General features: G+C 41.5%; 1 protein-coding gene across 6 annotated transcripts in view; it reads left to right on the plus strand.

The window, feature by feature from the left end:
• The first annotated feature begins 334 nt into the window (after nt 1-334).
• SYNCRIP (synaptotagmin binding cytoplasmic RNA interacting protein) overlaps nt 335-19908 on the plus strand; it is a 29674-nt gene continuing 10100 nt past the window's right edge. For 3 of the 6 annotated variants that reach the window (XM_019967394.2, XM_019967395.2, XM_019967396.2), the window contains exons 1-9: nt 1232-1373; nt 2739-2898; nt 3603-3721; nt 3831-3938; nt 6545-6658; nt 6758-6934; nt 15667-15802; nt 16834-17039; nt 19574-19723. In XM_019967394.2, the coding sequence (XP_019822953.2) occupies nt 2751-2898; nt 3603-3721; nt 3831-3938; nt 6545-6658; nt 6758-6934; nt 15667-15802; nt 16834-17039; nt 19574-19723 (1158 nt within the window). In that variant the 5' untranslated portion in view covers nt 1232-1373; nt 2739-2750. Of the gene's footprint in view, nt 434-1231; nt 1374-2738; nt 2899-3602; nt 3722-3830; nt 3939-6544; nt 6659-6757; nt 6935-15666; nt 15803-16833; nt 17040-19573; nt 19724-19908 lie in introns of those variants that run through there. The other 3 variants (XM_070796127.1, XM_019967397.2, XM_019967399.2) reach the window with 3 other exon arrangements.

A 19908-nucleotide genomic window follows, 5' to 3' on the forward strand; every position in this document is an offset into this window, starting at 1 on the left:
AAATCTGGCTTTCTTATCATCCCGAGGCGGGAGCAGCTCCTTGCTCCACTGTAGACAGCCGGTCCCCCTTCAAAAGCAGCCGGGGTTTCCTCGTCCCAGCCCCGGGCGCCCCTCCCTCCGCCCGAGGTTCCCGTGGAAGGGAAGCCACGCGGGCTGGGGCCCCGGAGTTCCCATTGTCCAGCAAGGGAGACCCAGTCATCCCGGAGCGACTCGGGTACTCAGGTCCCTCCAGCCAGGTGAACCAAAGGTCCGCGGGTCTCCGCGCCGCTCCCCTCCCCCGCCGCTCCATTGTCTGCCTCGCCCCGCCCCGGGGGACACGTGCGCCTGCAGCCTCCCGAGCGAGGAGAGCGCGGGGAGGCAGCGGCGTGGACACCGCCTGGAACGGCTACGCGGCCGCGGCGCCGAGGGCGCGGGGCCGGGCGCGCACGGACGGGTGGGTACTCTCAGGGCAGCTGCAGTCGCGTTCCGCGCCCCCAGCCCCGTTCCCGGCTGGCCCGGGACTGAACGGGGGGTGGGGCGAGCGGGAGCTCGGTGGGGGTGGCGTGCGCGTGGTGCCGCGGTTGGGGTGGGGCGGGGCGGGGTGGGGAGATGCCTGTCTCCTGACAAAGGAGAACGAGTGGGACACGCTGAGCCGGCCCGTCCCGCCCCGCCCCGCCCCGCCCCACCCGGAGGGGAGAGGGAGGGGGAGTGTCGGGAGGGGAAGGGGCGGGCCTTTCATTCACTCTTGGCCCCTCCGCCGCCGCCGGAGCGGAAGGGCGGGGTCTCGCGCCCTCCCGTGTGATGAGGACCGAGGGTGGTGGGGAGTGGGGGCGGAACCCGCGGGCGCGCGTCCCGAGGCGTAGGCTACGTCGTCACGTCAGCGCGGGAGAGAGAAAGACAGGAGCCGACTCGGCAGGGACTGGGGGACGGGGCCGAGAGAACGAGCGAGGGAGGGAGCGAGTGAGCAAGCGTGCATCTAGGAGGGGAAGGGCGGCCACTTGTGCTTGAGCGGCCGCGAACGACAGTGCGAGCGGTGGGAGAAAGAAGCAGGGAGGGGAAGAAGAAGGGCCTAGGGAAGAGGGCTGACGGAGACTGGTGGTGGTGGGAGAAGGAGAAGGAGGAGCTGGAGGAGGGCAGGAGCTGAGAGAGTGAGTGAGAGAAGCGGACGCGCGAGGGAGGGGAGGAAAGGAGGGGGGTCACGCGGAGGCGCGCGCGCGCACCGGGAGCGCGCTCGGAGGCGAGTGGAACTGGATCGGGTTTGCTGCCAGCGGCGTGAGCTTCGGCCGCCATTTTACAACAGCTCCACTCGCGCCGGACACAGGGAGCAGCGAGCACGCGTTGCCCGCAACCGGATCTCCTCGGACAGGATTCCTCCGCCGCAGCCCAACGGGGAGGTAACGACCGCTGGGACCCGGGTCTGGGAAGGGAGCTCCGTGACATTGTGGAGTGAGCTGGGGGAGGGCGGTGCGGGGAGAAACCGGCTTTTCTGGAAAATGGATTCCAAGGGAGAGGGGAGCACGTTGACTGGGGCTGCTCGGGAGTAGGCCGCGGCCCGCGCCGTCACTTCCTCCTCCCCTCCATGTGCTGCCGCTGTTCGGGCTTTGTCTGCGGCGCTCCAGGGAGGAGGCGGCCCCGTGGCCCGCGCGGACCGCGAGGGGCGGCGGAGTTGGTGCTGTCGTGGCCGTCGCCGCGGCGCGGGAGTGGGCGGAGAGGAGCCGGTTCCGTCCCGCAGCCGCGCGGCGGGCTTGGGTGGTGCTTGGGGTCTGGCGGGCGTGGGGCAGTTCGCGGAACGCCCTCATGCCGCCGGCTTGCCGGCCCCGGCCCGCGGGTGGCACCGGCGGCCCCCGCGCCGCAGTCGCTGCCAGGACCGGCCAGGGGTGGGGGCTTGTACCGTGCGCCACGGCGCACGTCTCGGCGGGGCGGGCGGGCGGCCGGGGGTCGCCGGCGCCCGGGGCAGAGAGAGAGCCATGTGTCACGGCCGAGACGGCGGCGCTGGGGGGCGGGGAGAGCCTGTGGCCTGGCGCCGCCGCGGCCTCGGTGTCGAGGGGCGAGGTTGTGCTGCTGCTGCTGGCTGGGGGCTCCGGCCGCAGCTTTGGGTTGCTGTCGGGAGCTGGTGACGGTAGTCTTGGCCTGGGATTCGGTGGGTTGCCGTTTGAAGGAAGTTGTAGGACATTTGAAGGCGCGGAGCACGTGTTTCTAATGGGTTCCCGGTGGCCGCGGCGGTGAGGCTGCCGCTCTGGGTGCGGAGTCGGGGGCGGGCTTTGGGGTGCGGGGGTGAAGGGTGGAGAAGCGGGGAGGTGGGAAGGTAGCTTGTGTGAGCGCTTTGTTCTTCGCTGGCTGTTGTTACTGATCTTTAAGCGGCAGGCGGGAAAAGCGCGCACTTTGGGGGTTTACCTTTGAGAGGGAAAAGCCCAGCTTTGCTTGCTCCACACACACCTCATTCTCTGTACGGGCACAGTTGCATGTGGCACGCTGGCTCGTCCTCGTGCTGGTTGGGCTCCATTTGTAATGTGGTTTTTCCTAGGGAGTGTTAGCAGGTGAGTCAGGGGTGGTGCTAAGGAAAAACGTAGTGGATCCGTCCTTTGGTGCCCCGAGCTCCAAATCTGGCTTGTCAGGCGACAGTGACTTTAAGGCCTGTTTAAAGGGATGTATAGGCTTGCTGGTGTAGAAATTGGTAGAGAAAGTCAAGATTGGGGCTCTCATATTGTCCTACCCTTTTTGAAGACCCTAGTTTAATTTTGCTTATTGCGTTTGAACAGATCTCTGGAAACATGGCTACAGAACATGTTAATGGAAATGGTACTGAAGAGCCCATGGATACTACTTCTGCAGTTATCCATTCAGAAAATTTTCAGACATTGCTTGATGCTGGTTTACCACAGAAAGTTGCTGAAAAACTAGATGAAATTTACGTTGCAGGTAAGAACTAACACTTGCAAAATTACATTATGAAATTTTTCTATTGGATTTCTGGCTTTGAACTAAAATAGCAACTTTTTGTGGTTTCCAAGAAGTGTGGGACCTGGAGTTTTTGCCTTGTTGTGCTAGTAGGTTCTTGTGAACTAGAGATTAAGGTGTGTAGAGGGAGGGAAGAAGGAAGGGTTAGGTGGTAAAGGCTGGATGGCCAGATGGTTAAGTATATGATGGTAGCAGGTAGCAACAGCTGCTGAATGTTGGGAGCAGGCTGTGTGACTTTTGGGGGTATTTTTGTGGTAGGATTCTGGTTAAATAACTTGGTAATTGTAGACCTGTAGTCAGTCTGTCTCGGTGTGGCTGTTGCTTTTTTTAGTGGTATTTGAAATTGAGTGGAGGTTCCCGTGTCATGCTCTGTACTTTGTTGGTTGATTTTAGAATTTGTAAGCCTATGTATTTACCTTAGAAATACTCGGTGTTCAGAACTGCCTGACTTAGGATAAGATAAAAAAGTTGACTCATTATTTTAAGTATGGTTGAGAGGCCTTCTTTAGTTCATAATAGCTAAGGTATGTGTGTTTTTCATTATATAGATAAAGAGGAATGGAAGAATTTGTAGTTGGCACCTGCACTGGCAAACATGGTCTTTAAAAAAAAAACTTTCTAAAAATATTAAAAGTTGACAACTAATTAAGTTTTTTCTTCTCCAGGGCTGGTTGCACATAGCGATTTAGATGAAAGAGCTATCGAAGCTTTAAAAGAATTCAATGAAGACGGCGCATTGGCAGTTCTTCAGCAGTTTAAAGACAGTGATCTCTCTCATGTTCAGGTAACGTTAATTTGGTATGATTGTAAAAAAAAAAAAGTAGTTTTGACTTTTATTCAGTTAGGTATATTTAAGACTTACTCTTGAAAATAATTGGAAAATTCCTTTACAGAACAAAAGTGCCTTTTTATGTGGAGTCATGAAGACTTATAGGCAGAGAGAAAAACAGGGGACCAAAGTTGCAGATTCTAGCAAAGGACCAGATGAAGCAAAAATTAAGGTATGGCTTTTAAAAGTTTCTTCTTTACTCCTTTCAGTTTTTAAAGTTTTTTGTTTGTTGTTCTGACTATTTTCTAGCTTGGGTAAATATTCCTTGGGTGTGAAATTATTCCTTGTGTGTGTGTGGTAATGTTGAGAGTTAAACACCATGAGATAATTTGTTAATGTTTTCTCATTATTATTTTTTGAAGTGTCCTGCCTTCAACAGTTTCTGTTTCTAAACAACTTTGAAATTTTGCTTGTTACCCATGTATTCTTTACTAATGGTATTCTAAATAAAAGATTTAAAGAAATACAGTCACCATATTTTTCATATGAAACCTGCAAGTCCAGGTTAACCGACAGTGGAACCAAAAGGGGAGGGATCAGCTCACCCCATACTGATGGAGAGTGTACATTTAGCAATTGACTGCTTTTCTTAGGATTCTCAAGCCCCCGCATTAAATGAGTTTAGTATTTTAACAATGCCTTCTTCCTCATTCATTAGTGTGGGTTTTTAAGGCTAATTTGTTCATTTCTAAAATAGCTTTTAATGAAAAAATTGATTACTGTAGACATGTAAATGAAGAAACTGAGGCTGAGAGAAGTTTCCTTTGCCCTCACCCAAGTCACATAGTAGTAAAGTCAACTAGGTTTTGATCTTTGTGTTTTTTACTTGTGTTGATTTTTTGGTTCATAGAAAATATGATGATCATACTAGTTTTAATGTAGTATTCTTAACATATTGCCCCTGCTCTTGAACCAAGGATTCTAGTTTAAGAAAATAACTTACTAGGAAGGGATGGGTGTCAGTTGTGTTTTAATGGTATAGGAAGAGAGAAGTATGGAGTTAGTAGTTAATGTATAAAATTGAGGCTTTCAAATGAGTGAATTGTATCTGAACTATAAATCTAGTTTTTCCAAAGAAATGGAATATATAGTTGTTACTCATTGTAATTAGATCAGTTGTAAGTAAATCTACACTGAAAGTTATTAAAATTTTATAAAAAGTTGGAAATTTAGTTTGTGAAACATTCAGTTCTGTCTTTGGAAGGGAGTGGCGTAAAGCTTTAGTGTGACTTAAATTGTGGCAAGAAATCAGACATTTTTATAGACTATTTTTCAGAGGGAATAAGTGTTTCCTTTTTGTTTTTAGGGATTGACATAAAACATATTATTTGGGTTGTATGAAGATTTAAGTGAAAGAAGCACAGGGATTGCATAGGGGAAAAAGGAAAGATGAACCATTTAATGGTTTAGTTTATGTGATAGTAAGAGATTTGAGTTTATTTTTGTTACTAACCCAATATTGCACTGTTAAGCAAATATATTTGGGTATAGTAGAAAAAGACTGCTTAAAACGTGTACCACTTTGTGGACTTTTTTGTTAAGAGAATTTAGGAATAGAGTTCTTATCAATTACAGTATCTTTCCATAACTGTTTAATGTTCTTTGGGTAGAAATAAGGACTTCCCTGATGGCTAAGAAGGTAAAGTGTGTGCCTGCAACGCGGGAGACTTGGGTTTGATCCCTGGGTTGGGAAAGATCCCCTGGAGTAGGAAATGGCAACCCACTCCAGTACTCTTGCTTGGAAAATTCCATGGACGGAGGAGCTTTTTAGGCTACGTCCATGGGGTCACAAAGAGTTGGTAGAAATAAAATCTGTCCAGTCTTTTTCATTTAAGAACTAAAGTGCTCCTCCCCCCATCACTTAACAGCATTCTGATAAGTTTTATCATGTGCTTGATATTAGTTTATTTCAAAGTTTATGAGCTAATTATTAGATTCTTTTTATTTAGAAAACTAGTTTTGTGCATTGTGGGTGAGATGGTGGAAAAGGAATAATCTTGCTTTTTCCTTAGGCTAACAGTGGATGACTACTTTCTACTGTTTTGCTTATAATAAGAGATAAAAAGAATCTTTTTATGCTCTGAGTTAAATATAAGTTGTTTAAATTTTAACAGTTCACTTTTAGGGAGCTAATGTGTAGAGATTATATCGTGTTGCAGTTTCATAAAGTTTCCAAAAATCATTTTGGCTCTTTTTCTGAGTGATCCATGCTGTCCTGTGAAGCATGGTACTTGAATGTCAAATGAATAAGAGGTTATTTTTCCTGCATCTCCTCTTAAGTTTCTGGATTTAGTTGGAGGAGTGTAATTTGTAAAGGTTGGTGAAACTCCCAGAATGGCAGTAGGTACCTCGGAGTGTGGGTTACTGGGAAATTTGTTGGGTAAGAAAGCTAGGTTTGGGAGAGATAAGTTACCTCCTCCTTCAGGAGAGAATTTCAGCTTAATTATGCAGTCATTTTTTAGAAGGGCAGAATAGATAAACCTTGCCTTCAGAGTTGATGAATCAATATTTTGTGTTGTTCACTAAGCACTGCTCAGTAATTGGAGACCAGAAAATTACTTGACCAGGATCCTGAAACTTTCATTATAAATTAGCACATATTATGAATTATAAGCACACATTAAAAGAGTTCTAAAACAGACAACAAAAACCTGTTAGTAGGGAATATTGCCAATATAAATGGAAAGATTTGAACAAAATTGATTTTTTCATAACTGCTTGCTGCACGGGTGTGGTCTTATGAATGAAATATATTAATGACATTTTCAACTTTTTAAGGCACTCTTGGAAAGAACAGGCTACACACTCGATGTGACCACTGGACAGAGGAAGTATGGGGGACCGCCTCCAGATTCCGTTTATTCAGGTCAGCAGCCTTCTGTTGGCACTGAGGTAAAGAAACTAAAAACTTGTACCCTTTGTAGTAAATGTACACGTGTCTGGTTTCTTATAGAAATTCTCCATGGTTTTTACTGCATATTTAATTTACAGATATTTGTGGGGAAGATTCCAAGAGATCTGTTTGAGGATGAACTTGTTCCATTGTTTGAAAAAGCTGGACCTATATGGGATCTTCGTTTAATGATGGATCCACTAACAGGTCTCAATAGAGGTTATGCGTTTGTCACTTTTTGTACAAAAGAAGCAGCTCAGGAGGCTGTTAAACTGGTGAGTTTTTTTTTTCTTTCAGTCTTCACATTTGCTGTTTATAATTAAAGCCAGGCCTTTTCTTATTGTGTTAACTGAATGTTTTTGAAGTGCTGATTAGGCACTGTCTTTCACATTTTCCGTGTACACGTTATAGCAGTATCTTTTGCGGGTATAGTTGAACTGACTCGGGATCTATAAGGTAGTGTGGTGGAGTTATAGTTACTGGTTCTTTGAAACATTTGGCTTAGTGATTTTTTTTTAATTTTAGGAATGTTAAAAGGTGTAGGAAAGTAACTGTAGTAGACCGGGCTCCTGTTGGGCCATATCTGGCTATCCCTTTTTAGAAATGTTTCATGAAGACACTGTGATGATAAATTTCTAGTTAATGAAATAGGGATTTTATGGTGAATGGCAGTATTTGATTTAAAAATAGCAGATGTCAGGTGAGGACCTAGTTATATTCCCAATTTAAAGAACTTTAATATTTCAAGTTATGGCTTATATAACTCCTTCAAATTAGTTTTATTAAATTCTGTGACTCAAGTGGTTTCTATATTTTGTAGTTGAAGATGTCATAAGTTAATTTCAATCCAAGAAATCTATCAAAAAGTGCAGCTGGGGAGGAACTTTTGTAAATGGTTCACTATGGCAGATAATTTGTTTTGCACTGTCTGACTTGCGTGTTATATGGGTAATTCTGGCAAACTTGAAATTCGTAGACTGATTATTCCTGAATTTTATTTTTTCTTTCCTCACCATCATCTATATCACATTTTCAGGCAAGCCTTAAGGAGAAAAAGCAAACAAATACACTCCATTTAGCTTTCTATATAGCTTGCATCTTTCTATTGGTGTGTGTAATTGAATATTGTAAGGTTAACATTAGAAAAGTATGCTACTTGGGAAGAATAAAGAATTCAGGTTTTTGGATATTTCTGTTTAAATCAAGGCTGATTTTTCCCTTCTTTCCAAGGATGCTATTACAGAAGGGAGAGTATATAGCTCTAGCGTCCCATTAACTGTCAAGATTTTAGTTTAAACAGTTCAAGTGAAATTGAGAACTTTTTAGGGTTCTGGAAAGATAAACTGTAGAAATCATTCAGCTGAATCTAAAAGAACATTTTGCCAGGTAGTAATAAAGTAGCAGCAAGTTTTAATGTGGAAATGTACAGTGATTGAGAAGGCAATGAGCTATCTTATCTTACTACAAAAAGCTTGTGTAGAATTTAATGATGTCAGACCCAGTTTATTTACTAGGTATTACATAAAGCTTAGTTTTGTTTAGTGGTGTGATTACTTAGTGTTATAAGTAATGATACGTGTATTTATTATTTTTAATAGGAATTATTAAACCAACACTTGACTAAATTTTTGCTGCCAAAATACACCAATTATGGTAGGTCCTCACTAGAGTATTTCTAGGTGATGTTCAGAATCTTTATAGTAAAGAAACCATAATTAGAAGAAGATACATAAACCAGTCCTAACATGACAATTTTGAGTGCCAATAAATACACATGAAATATGTTTCAGTTTGGGCAGTTGCCTTGGCTTAACATAATATAGTCCAAAATTGCATTGCTGTAGGCTTAGAGTAGTCTTAATAACATAGTTAAGTTTTTGACTGTAACGCAGAAATTTCCAGATAGTCAAACAGCTATTTTGATTCGTCTAGAAACAGCTCTTGTCCTAAACAAATGTTTTTACATTTTTTTTCTGGGTTTGAATTTGAGTCCTTATCTGGGGGAATATTTACTTTTTGCTGTCTAATCAGTAGGAGGCTCTGCACTTTGGTGTCTTTTTAAAGATAGTCTTAGTACTGGGATGTTAGTACTGGGATGAACTGGATGTATTCTTACTGCTTTTTCTGAAGAGATGTTTTACCATAGCTAGGATTATGGTGATAGAATTGGGAGACTTGCCTTAGTACAACAGTAAAAGAAAGGACTAGGCTTTTGAGGAAATGAAACATTCTAGAGAAATAAAAAACTGAAGTTGATTTGGATGTTTTATGCTACCTTGTTTTGACTCCTGGATGTAACACCCCAGATGTGTTTTTTAAGGGAGTGTATTTTGAAGACTGTTCCTAGTTGTGTCATATCACAAGTCTACTTGAATTACAGCTTTATCAAAGAAGTTTTTGTATAAGATAGTTGAACTGTTCTAGATGTACATAATCAAATGTTGAGAAAATGTCTTTTTTAGATTGTAGATCAGACAAGATTGAAGCAGCATCACTTTTTGCTTTCCTATACTTTGAGTATCTTGAGACATACCTTAGATTGAGATAGTTTATATATTCGGTCTTATTTTTTGATGTATATAATTTGACAATGACCTCCAATAAAAAATGTAGATTTTAAATTTGCATCTGAATTGTAGAAATGGGTTGATGTTAACAGCTGAAGAGACTTGAAGTTAGAAGCAACTGCAAACTTCTTAGTCACCCTGTTTTCAGCTAACATTTGCCTTGTATTTGGGGGAATAAGAAAATGTATCTGTAAATGATGATAGTCTAGTTGTGGAAGCAAGATCTAAATTTATGGGAAGGTGTTTGATAGCTGCCACTTGTTGCTTGTTAAGGCGCAGGAGCTGTGCTCTGTGCCACATTATTACTTTTAAATACCACTGCAAACCATTCTTCAAGGTAAGTGAAATAACTTTTTTCTACAGTGAATAAATAGACCGGGTGGATTGCCCAGGGCCATGCAGGTTTGGTTTATTTAGCGTGTTCTTAATGGCACCCCACTCCAGTACTCTTGCCTGGAAAATGCCATGGAGGGAGGAGCCTGGAGGGCTGCAGTCCATAGGGTCGCTGAGGGTCGGACAGACTGAGTGACTTCACTTTCACTTTTCACTTTCATGCATTGGAGAAGGAAATGGCAACCCACTCCAGTGTTCTTGACTGGAGAATCCCAGGGACGGGGGAGCCTGGTGGGTTGCCGTCTATGGGGTTGCACAGAGTCGGAGACGACTGAAGTGACTTAGCAGTACTGTTAACTGGACATAACAGTTTAAACCAGCAGTATATGTTATGTTGCCAGTGAGCCTGATTCTTTGTGTAGTGGTTTAGGTGGTCTTAAAAGGTGTTGAGTGTGAGTCTTCTCTGCTGCCAAGTTTATTTCTGGCATCTAACCAGTTTGTACCATCTTCCTGCTACCACCCTAGCCTGAGGTACCATTTGAAGAGTCCTAGCTAGTCTCGTTGCTTTCCGTTGCCCCTTTACGGTTTTACCATTTAGCCATGTAGGTTAGATCGCAGCATTCCCATCCTGAGAATAATGGCTTCTAAACAAGGCTCTATCTGCTCAAGTTTCTGCTTAACCTCTCTCCTCCTACTCTTCTTTATGACCGTTCCATCCATACTTTGCCTTTTTTGTTCTCCTCAAAAGCTGTGACCATTTCCAACTCAAGTTTGCCTTCTGGGCTTTCCACCACTTCTTCCAGTTAGCCCAGCTGCTGCCTTCTTATCAATCAGATTTTCTTAGAGGGCCTTTCTAAGAAAGGTTTACTACCCACTTGCCCCATGATAGTATACTGAACATGATTTAAAAAAAGAATGTTTAGATGTACTTAAAATTATTTCTTGACTTTGAAACATTTGCATCTCTCTTCCCTTCAGAGAATTTGCTTTTTTTCTGCGTCCCTGACATTCAGAACAGTGCCACTATAGAATAGGTACTGGATAAATAACCTGACCGGCTGACCAGTGCTGTCTTATTCAAAGATTTTCTCGCTTTCATTTGCAATTGTTCTCTGCTACCATCAGCCCTAGGGATTAATATAGATGCATGGGGAGGGTGACACTTTGTCCTCTGTAGCATTTGGTGTTGTCACAAAGTCCAAGAGGAACGCAGGCAGGTGTGTATGTGTATTTGTATGTGTGCTTCTGGAATTGGAGCCCAGGGCAACTGGCTCTGCAAGTGCCCATTATGGTCCAATACACTGTAAGTGTCTTACTGAAAAAAAACTTCTTGCGAAGACTGGAATACTGACCTCTATTTACACGTTAAGAGTTGTGACTTTAATAGCCACTGATGGTTTATTCACCACAGTGGTTGTATACACCAGTGTACAACCACTTTGATGAATGCAGCTGACAAGAGAGGTCCACAAAGTATTTTAAGTAGCAATTAGCAAACGTTCACTGTGAATACCATGAAAACTTTAACTATGAGTGTACAAGTAGTTTGATCCAGTTCTTGACTTTGGGGTTTCTGGAACATGAGAGGCTAACTACAACTAATTAAAGTGGAAGCTGATGGGTCACAGGGTAAAGGAAGGATGAAGGGATAGATTGCTTTGAGTTGGGGTTGATAGAGAAGGCTTTGTCCTAAAGAGGTTTGAATAGGGAGGGAAGTGAAGGAAATAGATGAGTTGAAGCAGTGATTTGTGGGAAGAAAGATGAAACTTGTTTAAGTGAATGCTAAAAGGCAGTAGTCATTGACTACTGGACTGAGTTGCATGGTACCATTGAAGTTTTGAGTGTTAGTGTAGGTTGCATAATGTAAATATGTTATAGATGGTATTTCTTTTTTCCTTATTAGTGATTTGAATGAGGGTATAGTTGGACTGATTGAGATGTTTGGTGACTTGAATCTACATGTAGTGATAAATGCCATGGGGGATGACAAAATAAGGATCTGAAAGATTTTGATAGCCTGGGACAGTAGTTTATATCAGAAGGGTGGAATTGAGGGGGGTTGAAAGTCAAGTCCTATACACAACTTACTCACAAGTAAACTGTAGTGTTTCAGCAGTGTGGTATGATTGCCAAATAAGCTGAGATAATCTTGGACTGCATGTTATAGAAGCCGGTGTTTAGAAGTGTTAGAATAGTCTCCAGCTTACTCTAGACTCCTCAGTCTTAGCCTGCATTTGTGTTGTTGTGTTATGAATGTCACTGTTTCGTGGCACTCCTGGAGGCACTTTCCAATTTCAGAGAAGGAATGATTAGCCAAGCAAAGAGGACTGAGTTGTAAGCATTGTGTGTAGGTATGTGAAGTGCCTCATTTGGAGGAGGAAATAGATTCATTGGAGAATTTTTAGGGAAGTAGGTTTGACTCAATGTAAAGAAGACTTACTTGGACAGGCTTGGGAGGCAGCTGTTTCGCTGCTATAAGGAGAGTTAGGACTGAGCAACTACTTCTGGATCAGATTCCAAATCTGAGGTTGCTGAGTTTCTCGGGATTTGTTGACTGATTGGCTATGAGGCAAGGAAAGAGTGACTTGGTGTTTTTGAGCCTGGGTGATGGGAATGTTCCAGGCTGTACAGTTCATTTTGGTGTTCTGAAATACTGAAACTATATTGGTTCATCTTTGTTTTATTTGATTACCTCACTGTGCTACTGGATCTGAAAGCTAGATTTCTAAAACGTGTTAATTTCAGTGCCAACTTTCCTAGTTTGGAAAAGACATTTTTTTGTTTATCTTGATACCATTATATAGTCCTGACTACTTAACCCTTGAGAGTAAGGGTTTATCAGCATTAAATTAGAATCTCTAGTAAGCATCAGAACAGTTGTTTGTAATGCCTTTCTACAGTCTAAGTCACTGTTACTCACTTGCTAGGATGTAAAGTTTAATTTTGACTTTAAGATGATAGATTGGCCTTAAAAATGCTAGAGTAAGAAAAGTTAACTCAAAATATACATGGAAAAGTGCATGCTTAATCTGTAGATGCGGACATTGCTTTGAAAATGTTTACTTTGCTTCATTTGGACAATATGCCCAGAGTCTTTTTTCCTTTAATGACTTCACTGGAGAGCCAGTTTACTCTCTATGGGTCAGTTAAAAATGTTTCCATTTTTTAAATTAAAAAAAAATGTGGATGAAGAGTTACAGTTTTCTTTATAAATCCTGCTAAATATTCATAGCTTCCTATTGGTCAGACTGAATGAATGAATGCTGAGTTGCTTCAGTTGTGTCTGGCTCTTTGCGACCCCATGGACTATAGCCCACCAGGCTCCTCTGTTCATGGAATTCTCCAGGCAAGAATACTGGAGTGGGTTTCCATTTCCTTCTCCAGGGGAATCTTCCCCACCCATGGATCAAACCTGTGTCTTTTACATCTTCTGCACTGTCAGGCAGGTTCTTTACCTCTGGTGTTACCTGGGAACCCACCAGGTCTGACAGTTGTTCAGACTACTGTCATTTTAAATACCTTCTACCTACCCTACCTTGATTAACCAGAGCAGGGCTGGTGAGGATAGGTTAGAAGGGAAGAAACTTTGCTTATATAGAAAATAATGGCAACAGTTATCACCATTTTGAAGCAGCATTATTAAGTACATAGCCCCTGGTCTTAGAATATTTGGAAAACAAAAATACAAAAAAGGGAAAGTGATACCAAATTCTGTCATCTTCAGAGTAACTCCTCTTTCTCTCTTTTCCTTGGTCAACTTCTGGAATTACAGACTAAATGACCAAATTGAAAGTCATTGATTTGTTGCTAAGGCTGGCTATTTGATGCTTATGTGTAAAAATCTAGGGAATGTACATGTCTTAAATAGTTTATTGTGTTCTTAGATTCACTTACTTGTGTGGTGGGATATTGTAGTCTCATTGTCCATAATCCCATGCAATGATGGATTCAACCATAGGTCTACTATCTGCAGATAACTGCATATTTCTACTTTTAAGAGGTGCTTGGTCTAAATACAAATAGTATGGGAAAACAAAGTCCAGGGCAGTATTTCTTAATCTCAGCACTATTTTAGACTAGATAGCTATCATGCTGGGCTATTTTGTGAATTATAGGATGTTTGGTAACATCTCTGACCTCTACTTACCCACTAAATACTAAGAGCAAGTCCCACCTCTAGTTGACCAAAATCTGCCTGTTTATAGTCGATAAGTCATGTCCAGCTCTTTTGTGATCCCATGGGCTGTAGCCCACCAGGCTTCTCTGTCCATGGGGTTTCCCAGGCAAGAAGACTGGAGTGGGCTGCCATTTTCTTCTCAGGGTATGGAACCTGCCTCTCCTGCATTGGCAGGCGGATTCTTCACCTCTAAGCCACGAGGTCTAGTTGACCAAAATCTGTCTAGATATTGTCAAACGTGCCTCCTCCCTCCCTGGGCAAAATCTACACCTGTTGAGAACTACTGATCTGTGTTAACATAGAAGCGTGTTTTTATTGATCCTTATAGAATTTAGGGATTGCAAAGTATTTGGTTGAGCTCAAATCTACAGGTATGCAGAAGAGATTTCCATGGTGAAGTTTCAGGGAAAGCATTATATTCAGAGGCGTAGCAGTGTGAGAACTGACATCATTAGCCACGATTACAATAGTGTGAAGAAAGGGAAGAAGCGGGAGGAATTTTAGGATGGGCTTACTGATGTTCAGCTATTTGAACTTTGTTTTGCTGATGGGGAGTCGTTGAGGGATATTTTTTTCCTAATAGGCAAAATTGTGATTAAAAAAAAAGAATGTCTCTGGCATAAGTGTAAAGAATAGAGGTAATCTTGGGATCATGATTGACTGACTAGTCAGTCAGTTCAGTTGCCCACTCTCTGCGACCCCATGGACTGCAGCATGGCAGGCTTCCCTGTCCGTCAACTCCCAGAGCCTACTCAAACTCACGTCTGTCGAGTTGGTGATGCCATCCAACCATCTCATCCTCTGTCGTCACCTTCTCCTGCCTTCACTCTTTCCCAGCATCAGGGTCTTTTCCACTAAGTCAGCTCTTCACATTAGGTGGCCAGAGTATTGGAGTTTCAGCTTCAACATCAGTCCTTCAAATGAATATTTAGGACTGATTTCCTGTAGGATTGACTGCTTTGATCTCCTTGCAGTCCAAGGGACTCTGAAGAGTCTTCTCCAACACCACAGTTCAAAATGATGACCAGAGACTTGGCCAAGTATGAACTGAGTTGGGGTAAAAAGTACAAAACTGAACTGGAGGGAAAGATGATTGAACTTCATGTTTAATTTTGAATACCTGGAGATAATGGAGAAAGGGACAGTGAGGAATCAATTTTCTGACTTAGTTGTACTTCCTTCACTCATACCTTATGTACCTGTTGCACAAGAATCAGAATAACAGGGATAGGATCTTTTTGGGTTTTGCCTCTATGGTTTTGTTGCCTTTTATGATTTATGGTCACTTGAAGATTGTTTACATTTTACTATAGTTTTATAGTTGCTTCTATACTTATACCATAATCTACTTGTCTTTCTCCAGTGTTATCATAGGCTTGATGAAAATGAAGTGGGGGGGGGGGTGGAATGTACAGCCGGATTCAGAATAGTGAGGTTCTTCGTTTAGACTTAGGATTTGAAGCTGAAGAATCATTATTGTAACTTTTTATGAGTGGTTAGGGGAGATGGAAAAATAAGATTGAAGTGCTGATTAACAGAAAGACAGAAAGCTTGTTGACAATTTGAATCTATTTTCCTTACATGGAAATAGTCAGCAGGATGCATTTAAGTAGAAAACAAGGTATTGTGTAATCAGTAATTTGGAATTTAAGCTGCTTACAGATTGGAATCTTATCAGATTTGCTAAATTTCAAGGACTTGACAATTTTTGGTTTAGTTCATAAACGTGATCAGTGTTTTGTTGTTACAGTCTTCCTGTGTCTCAGATTATAATTTTTTAAAGGATACTTGATAAACTTAAGTGTTGAATTCTTAGTTTGTTAAAAGATCTTGCTTTTCTGTATGGGATTTGTGTGTCTTTCTGTAATAAGCACCTGTCATAGGATATTTTAAGTATTTTTAAAACATGGTGCACTTTTCCCCCTTTCAGTATAATAATCACGAAATTCGTTCTGGAAAACACATTGGTGTCTGCATCTCGGTTGCCAACAACAGGCTTTTTGTGGGCTCTATTCCTAAGAGTAAAACCAAGGAACAGATTCTTGAAGAATTTAGCAAAGTAACAGGTAAGTTGGATTTATTTGGAAGGAGGTGCAAGTTGTAACACTTAAGGTAATTGCAGACTTCTATGTGCCAAGCACTGTTTTAAGCACTACATTTATTGATTCATTTTATTCTTTCTATAGCCATGTAAGATAGGTATCTGCATATTTCAGACATGGAATCAGAAGGTTTTGGGAAATAACTTGCTGAATGTTAGATAGTTAGTAAGGAATACATCTGGGATTTGAACTCAATCTGCACAATCATTGTTGTGCTTCCTGTTTTGGAAGATTGTATTTCTTTGTGTGTTTTTATGCATGTTGAGGTTCTGGTTGACATTCTTAGTAAAAATATTTGGTAGGTAATGACTTGATTTTCCAAATTATAGGAATAGTGAGTACTCTTGCTATAAGCAGAGAGCCTACATTGTCTTTGAATTAAAGTTTCCAAGTGACAGGCTTTTATAAGAAAACAGTTTTATCTGCCTAGAATATATTTAGCAAATTATCAGCCTGTTACCAGTTTTCAGGATCATTTGAAATTCTTATACAATACTAAGATAGTCTATTTCATTTGACATAAACATACTGATATCTGAGGCCAGGAGAGTGCCATTAAAAATTAGGTTTTACTTGGATGGGATGAAACATTTTATATTTCTGGTTTTCCTAAAAGAGTTTTGTAAAGATTTCGAGCCTCTCTGTTGTCTAATTAATGGAAGCAGAATAGTCCTCAGGTCTAAGTAAAAAGGGTACCTTTTTTTTTTTTTTTTAATGGAGATTTTTGCATTAGGAATACTTGGGAAAGTGTGGATTAGGTAAATTATCTGGACCAGTATTTTTGAGCTGGACAGAATTTTGAGTATTTTTTTAATATATATTAAAATACATATTTTAATATATCTGGACCGATATTTTCAGTATATTATCTCTTGTGAAGATAAGAGATTAGTTCTCATTTTGATATTTAAGTATAATATTAGCAAAAAAATCTTTTAGTCTGCTTATTCTTGTTTATTTTATCTAATTTCCCTGGAATGGTTGCTTCCTTTCAGAGGGTCTTACAGACGTCATTTTATACCACCAACCAGACGACAAGAAAAAAAACAGAGGCTTTTGTTTCCTTGAATATGAAGATCACAAAACAGCTGCGCAGGCAAGACGTAGGTTAATGAGTGGTAAAGTCAAGGTCTGGGGAAATGTTGGAACTGTTGAATGGGCTGATCCTATAGAAGACCCCGATCCTGAGGTTATGGCAAAGGTAATGACAGTTGGGTTAAGATTGTTCTGTGTGGTGTTGGTGGGAGCAGCAGGAGGCTTTAGAGAGTGGAGGAAAACTGTGTGCTTTCTTACACTGTGCTTTGAAAGTGAGAGAAGTGTTCTGTGTTAAAGGCCACACACCAGAAGTAAATAACAAGTGCATGGAGGGTGAATACAGAAATTATTCATGGACCCTCAGCCATAGTTGTGTAGCATCATAACTCTCGTGAAGTAGTTAGCCTACGTGCTGTGGAGATGACTGACTTTGATTTTTGTGTGGATTCAAAAAGAAATTTCTGTAAGTTTTTGAGAATGGCGCCATTTGATTACATGGTTTTTATGTTAAAAGTCCTACTCCTAAAAATAGTGAACTGTACTGGCCTCAGCAGAGCTGCTGCAGTTACAAGGTTTAGCTATTATTAGGTATCCTGCTTCAGCAGTCTGTTGAGACATCTATGAGAACAAATATCTCTTGAGTCAACACTTTACCACTTTACCAGTGCAGCTCACAGTTAAGTTATTCCACCCTTTGTCTTTTTAAGAATCTTCTTTAATGGTGATAGGCCAGCAAATAGAGTGAGTTCACTTAAATAAGGAAAGGAGTGTGAGGTATCAGAGTTGTGAATATTAAACAGTAAATATTCTTGAAGACAGAGATACTTAGGATTCATTCTTTTTTTCTTTGGCTTATTAAGCTTTCGTTAGCCCTCTAAGATTAAGAAATTCAGATGCTACTTTTAGGAGGAAGTGATAATGTTTTTTAGCCAGGTTAAATTTGTAGTTGTATTTTGAGGATCTTTCAGGATTGGAAGAATTTATCTTAACAATGCTTTGAATATTCTTCTCTGTGAAGGGTTTCAGTTAGTTTTGACTTGCTTTGTTAAGTTCAGCTGCTTTTTAAGATGGCATAGTATTCACGTTTGGAGAAGGCAATGGCAACCCACTCTAGTACTCTTGCCTGGAAAATCCCATGGATGGAGGAACCTGGTAGGCTGCAGTCCAAGGGGTCATGAAGACTTGGATGTGACTGAGCGACTTCACCTCCACATTTCACTCTCATGCATTGGAGAAGGAAGTGGCAACCCACCCTAGTGTTCTTGCCTGGAGAATACCAGGGATGGGGGAGCCTGGTGGGCTGCCATCTTTGGGGTTGCACAGGATTGGACACGACTGAAGCGACTTAGCAGGAGCAGTATTCACACTATTAGGAAATAGCCACCTCCATTTTGATTGTAAAATAATAACTACTGGAAAGTACTAGGACTTGCCTTGTGGCTCATCTGGTAAAGAATCTGCCTGCAATGCAGGGAGACCCTGGTTCAGTCCCTGGGTTGGGAAGATCTCCTGGAGAAGGAAAAGGCTACCTACTCCAGTATTCTGGCCTGGAGAATTCCATGGGTTACAAAGAGTCAAACACGACTGAGCAACTCTTCACTTCACTTCAGGAAATGCTGTGCATAGCGTGTTTTGTTTTTGAGCAGCAAGTACAGTGGTTTCCCATACACATCTGCCACCATACCTGCACAGCCTCCTCCACTATCAGTATCCTTGCTAGAGCGGTACGTTGTCGTAATCAGTGATCCAGATGAAAAGTTTTATAATTCAGTCTTTCCATTAGGATTTACTGTTGGTGTTCTACATCCTATAGATTTGACAAATGTATGTCTTGTATCCATTATCATAGTATCATACAGAATATTTTTATTGCCTTAAGAATTCTCCATGGTTGCCTCTTCATCTCTTCTCCTTCATTCCTGGCAAATATTGCTCTTTTTACTATCTCCATAGCTTTGTCCTTCCTTTTCCAAATGTCACATACATAGTTGGAATCATATAGTATGTAACCATTTAAGATACCTTCTTTTACTCCATGTCTTTTCATGGATTGATGGCTCATTTCTTGTTTAGTACTAAGTATTATTCCATTGTCTGAATGAACTGAAATTTATCCAGTCACTTACTGAAGGACAGCTTTGTTGCTTCCAAGTTTTGGCAATTATGAATTAAGGTATGCTAAACATCCATATGCAGGTTTTTGTGTGGACATGTTTTCACCTCTTTTGAGTAAGTACCAAAGAGTGTGATTAGTGGATCATATGGTACAAAAGTAAGTTTAGTTTCGTAAGAAGCTGCCAAAATTGTATAATTTTGCATTCTAATGCGGTGAATATGTTGTTCAACATTCTCAACAGCATTCGATGGTGTTGGTGTTTTGTATTTTGGCCGGTCGTTCTAATACTTTGTAATGATATCTCACTGTTTTAATTTGCAATTCCCTAATGACATGTGATATGTGATACTGAGCATCTTTTCTTATGCTTAGTCACCATCTGTGCATCTTTGAGATATCTGTTTAGAATTTTGCCCATTAAATTCAGTAGCGCCTTAATGTTTGCCCAAATGAGTTGAAAATTTAGTCTAGTTTATATTTCTAATGGATTGTGACTAAAGTTAAGTTTGCAGGGTTGGGATGGTGGCATCTTGGAAATTTAATTGTTTGGAAATATATAGAAGTTTCTGTTTCTTAAATTTCAGGTAAAAGTGCTGTTTGTACGCAACCTGGCTAATACTGTAACAGAAGAGATTTTAGAAAAGGCATTTAGTCAGTTTGGGAAACTGGAACGAGTGAAGAAATTAAAAGATTATGCTTTCATTCATTTTGATGAACGAGATGGTGCTGTCAAGGTAAATAACTGGGGGAATAATAGGTATCTAATTAGCGGCTAATGATTTTTAGTTATCCTAAAATCAGAAGGTTTTAGAAAATTGAAGGAAACTCAGAGGTCGTGTAATCTATTCAAGCTTACCTTTATTGGCCTTGGGAGATTGCCTCACTAAACTAAGTCAAAAATATTCGTTTTTAAATCAAA

This window comes from Bos indicus, chromosome 9 (assembly GCF_029378745.1).
Source record: "Bos indicus isolate NIAB-ARS_2022 breed Sahiwal x Tharparkar chromosome 9, NIAB-ARS_B.indTharparkar_mat_pri_1.0, whole genome shotgun sequence".
NCBI lineage: Eukaryota > Metazoa > Chordata > Mammalia > Artiodactyla > Bovidae > Bos > Bos indicus.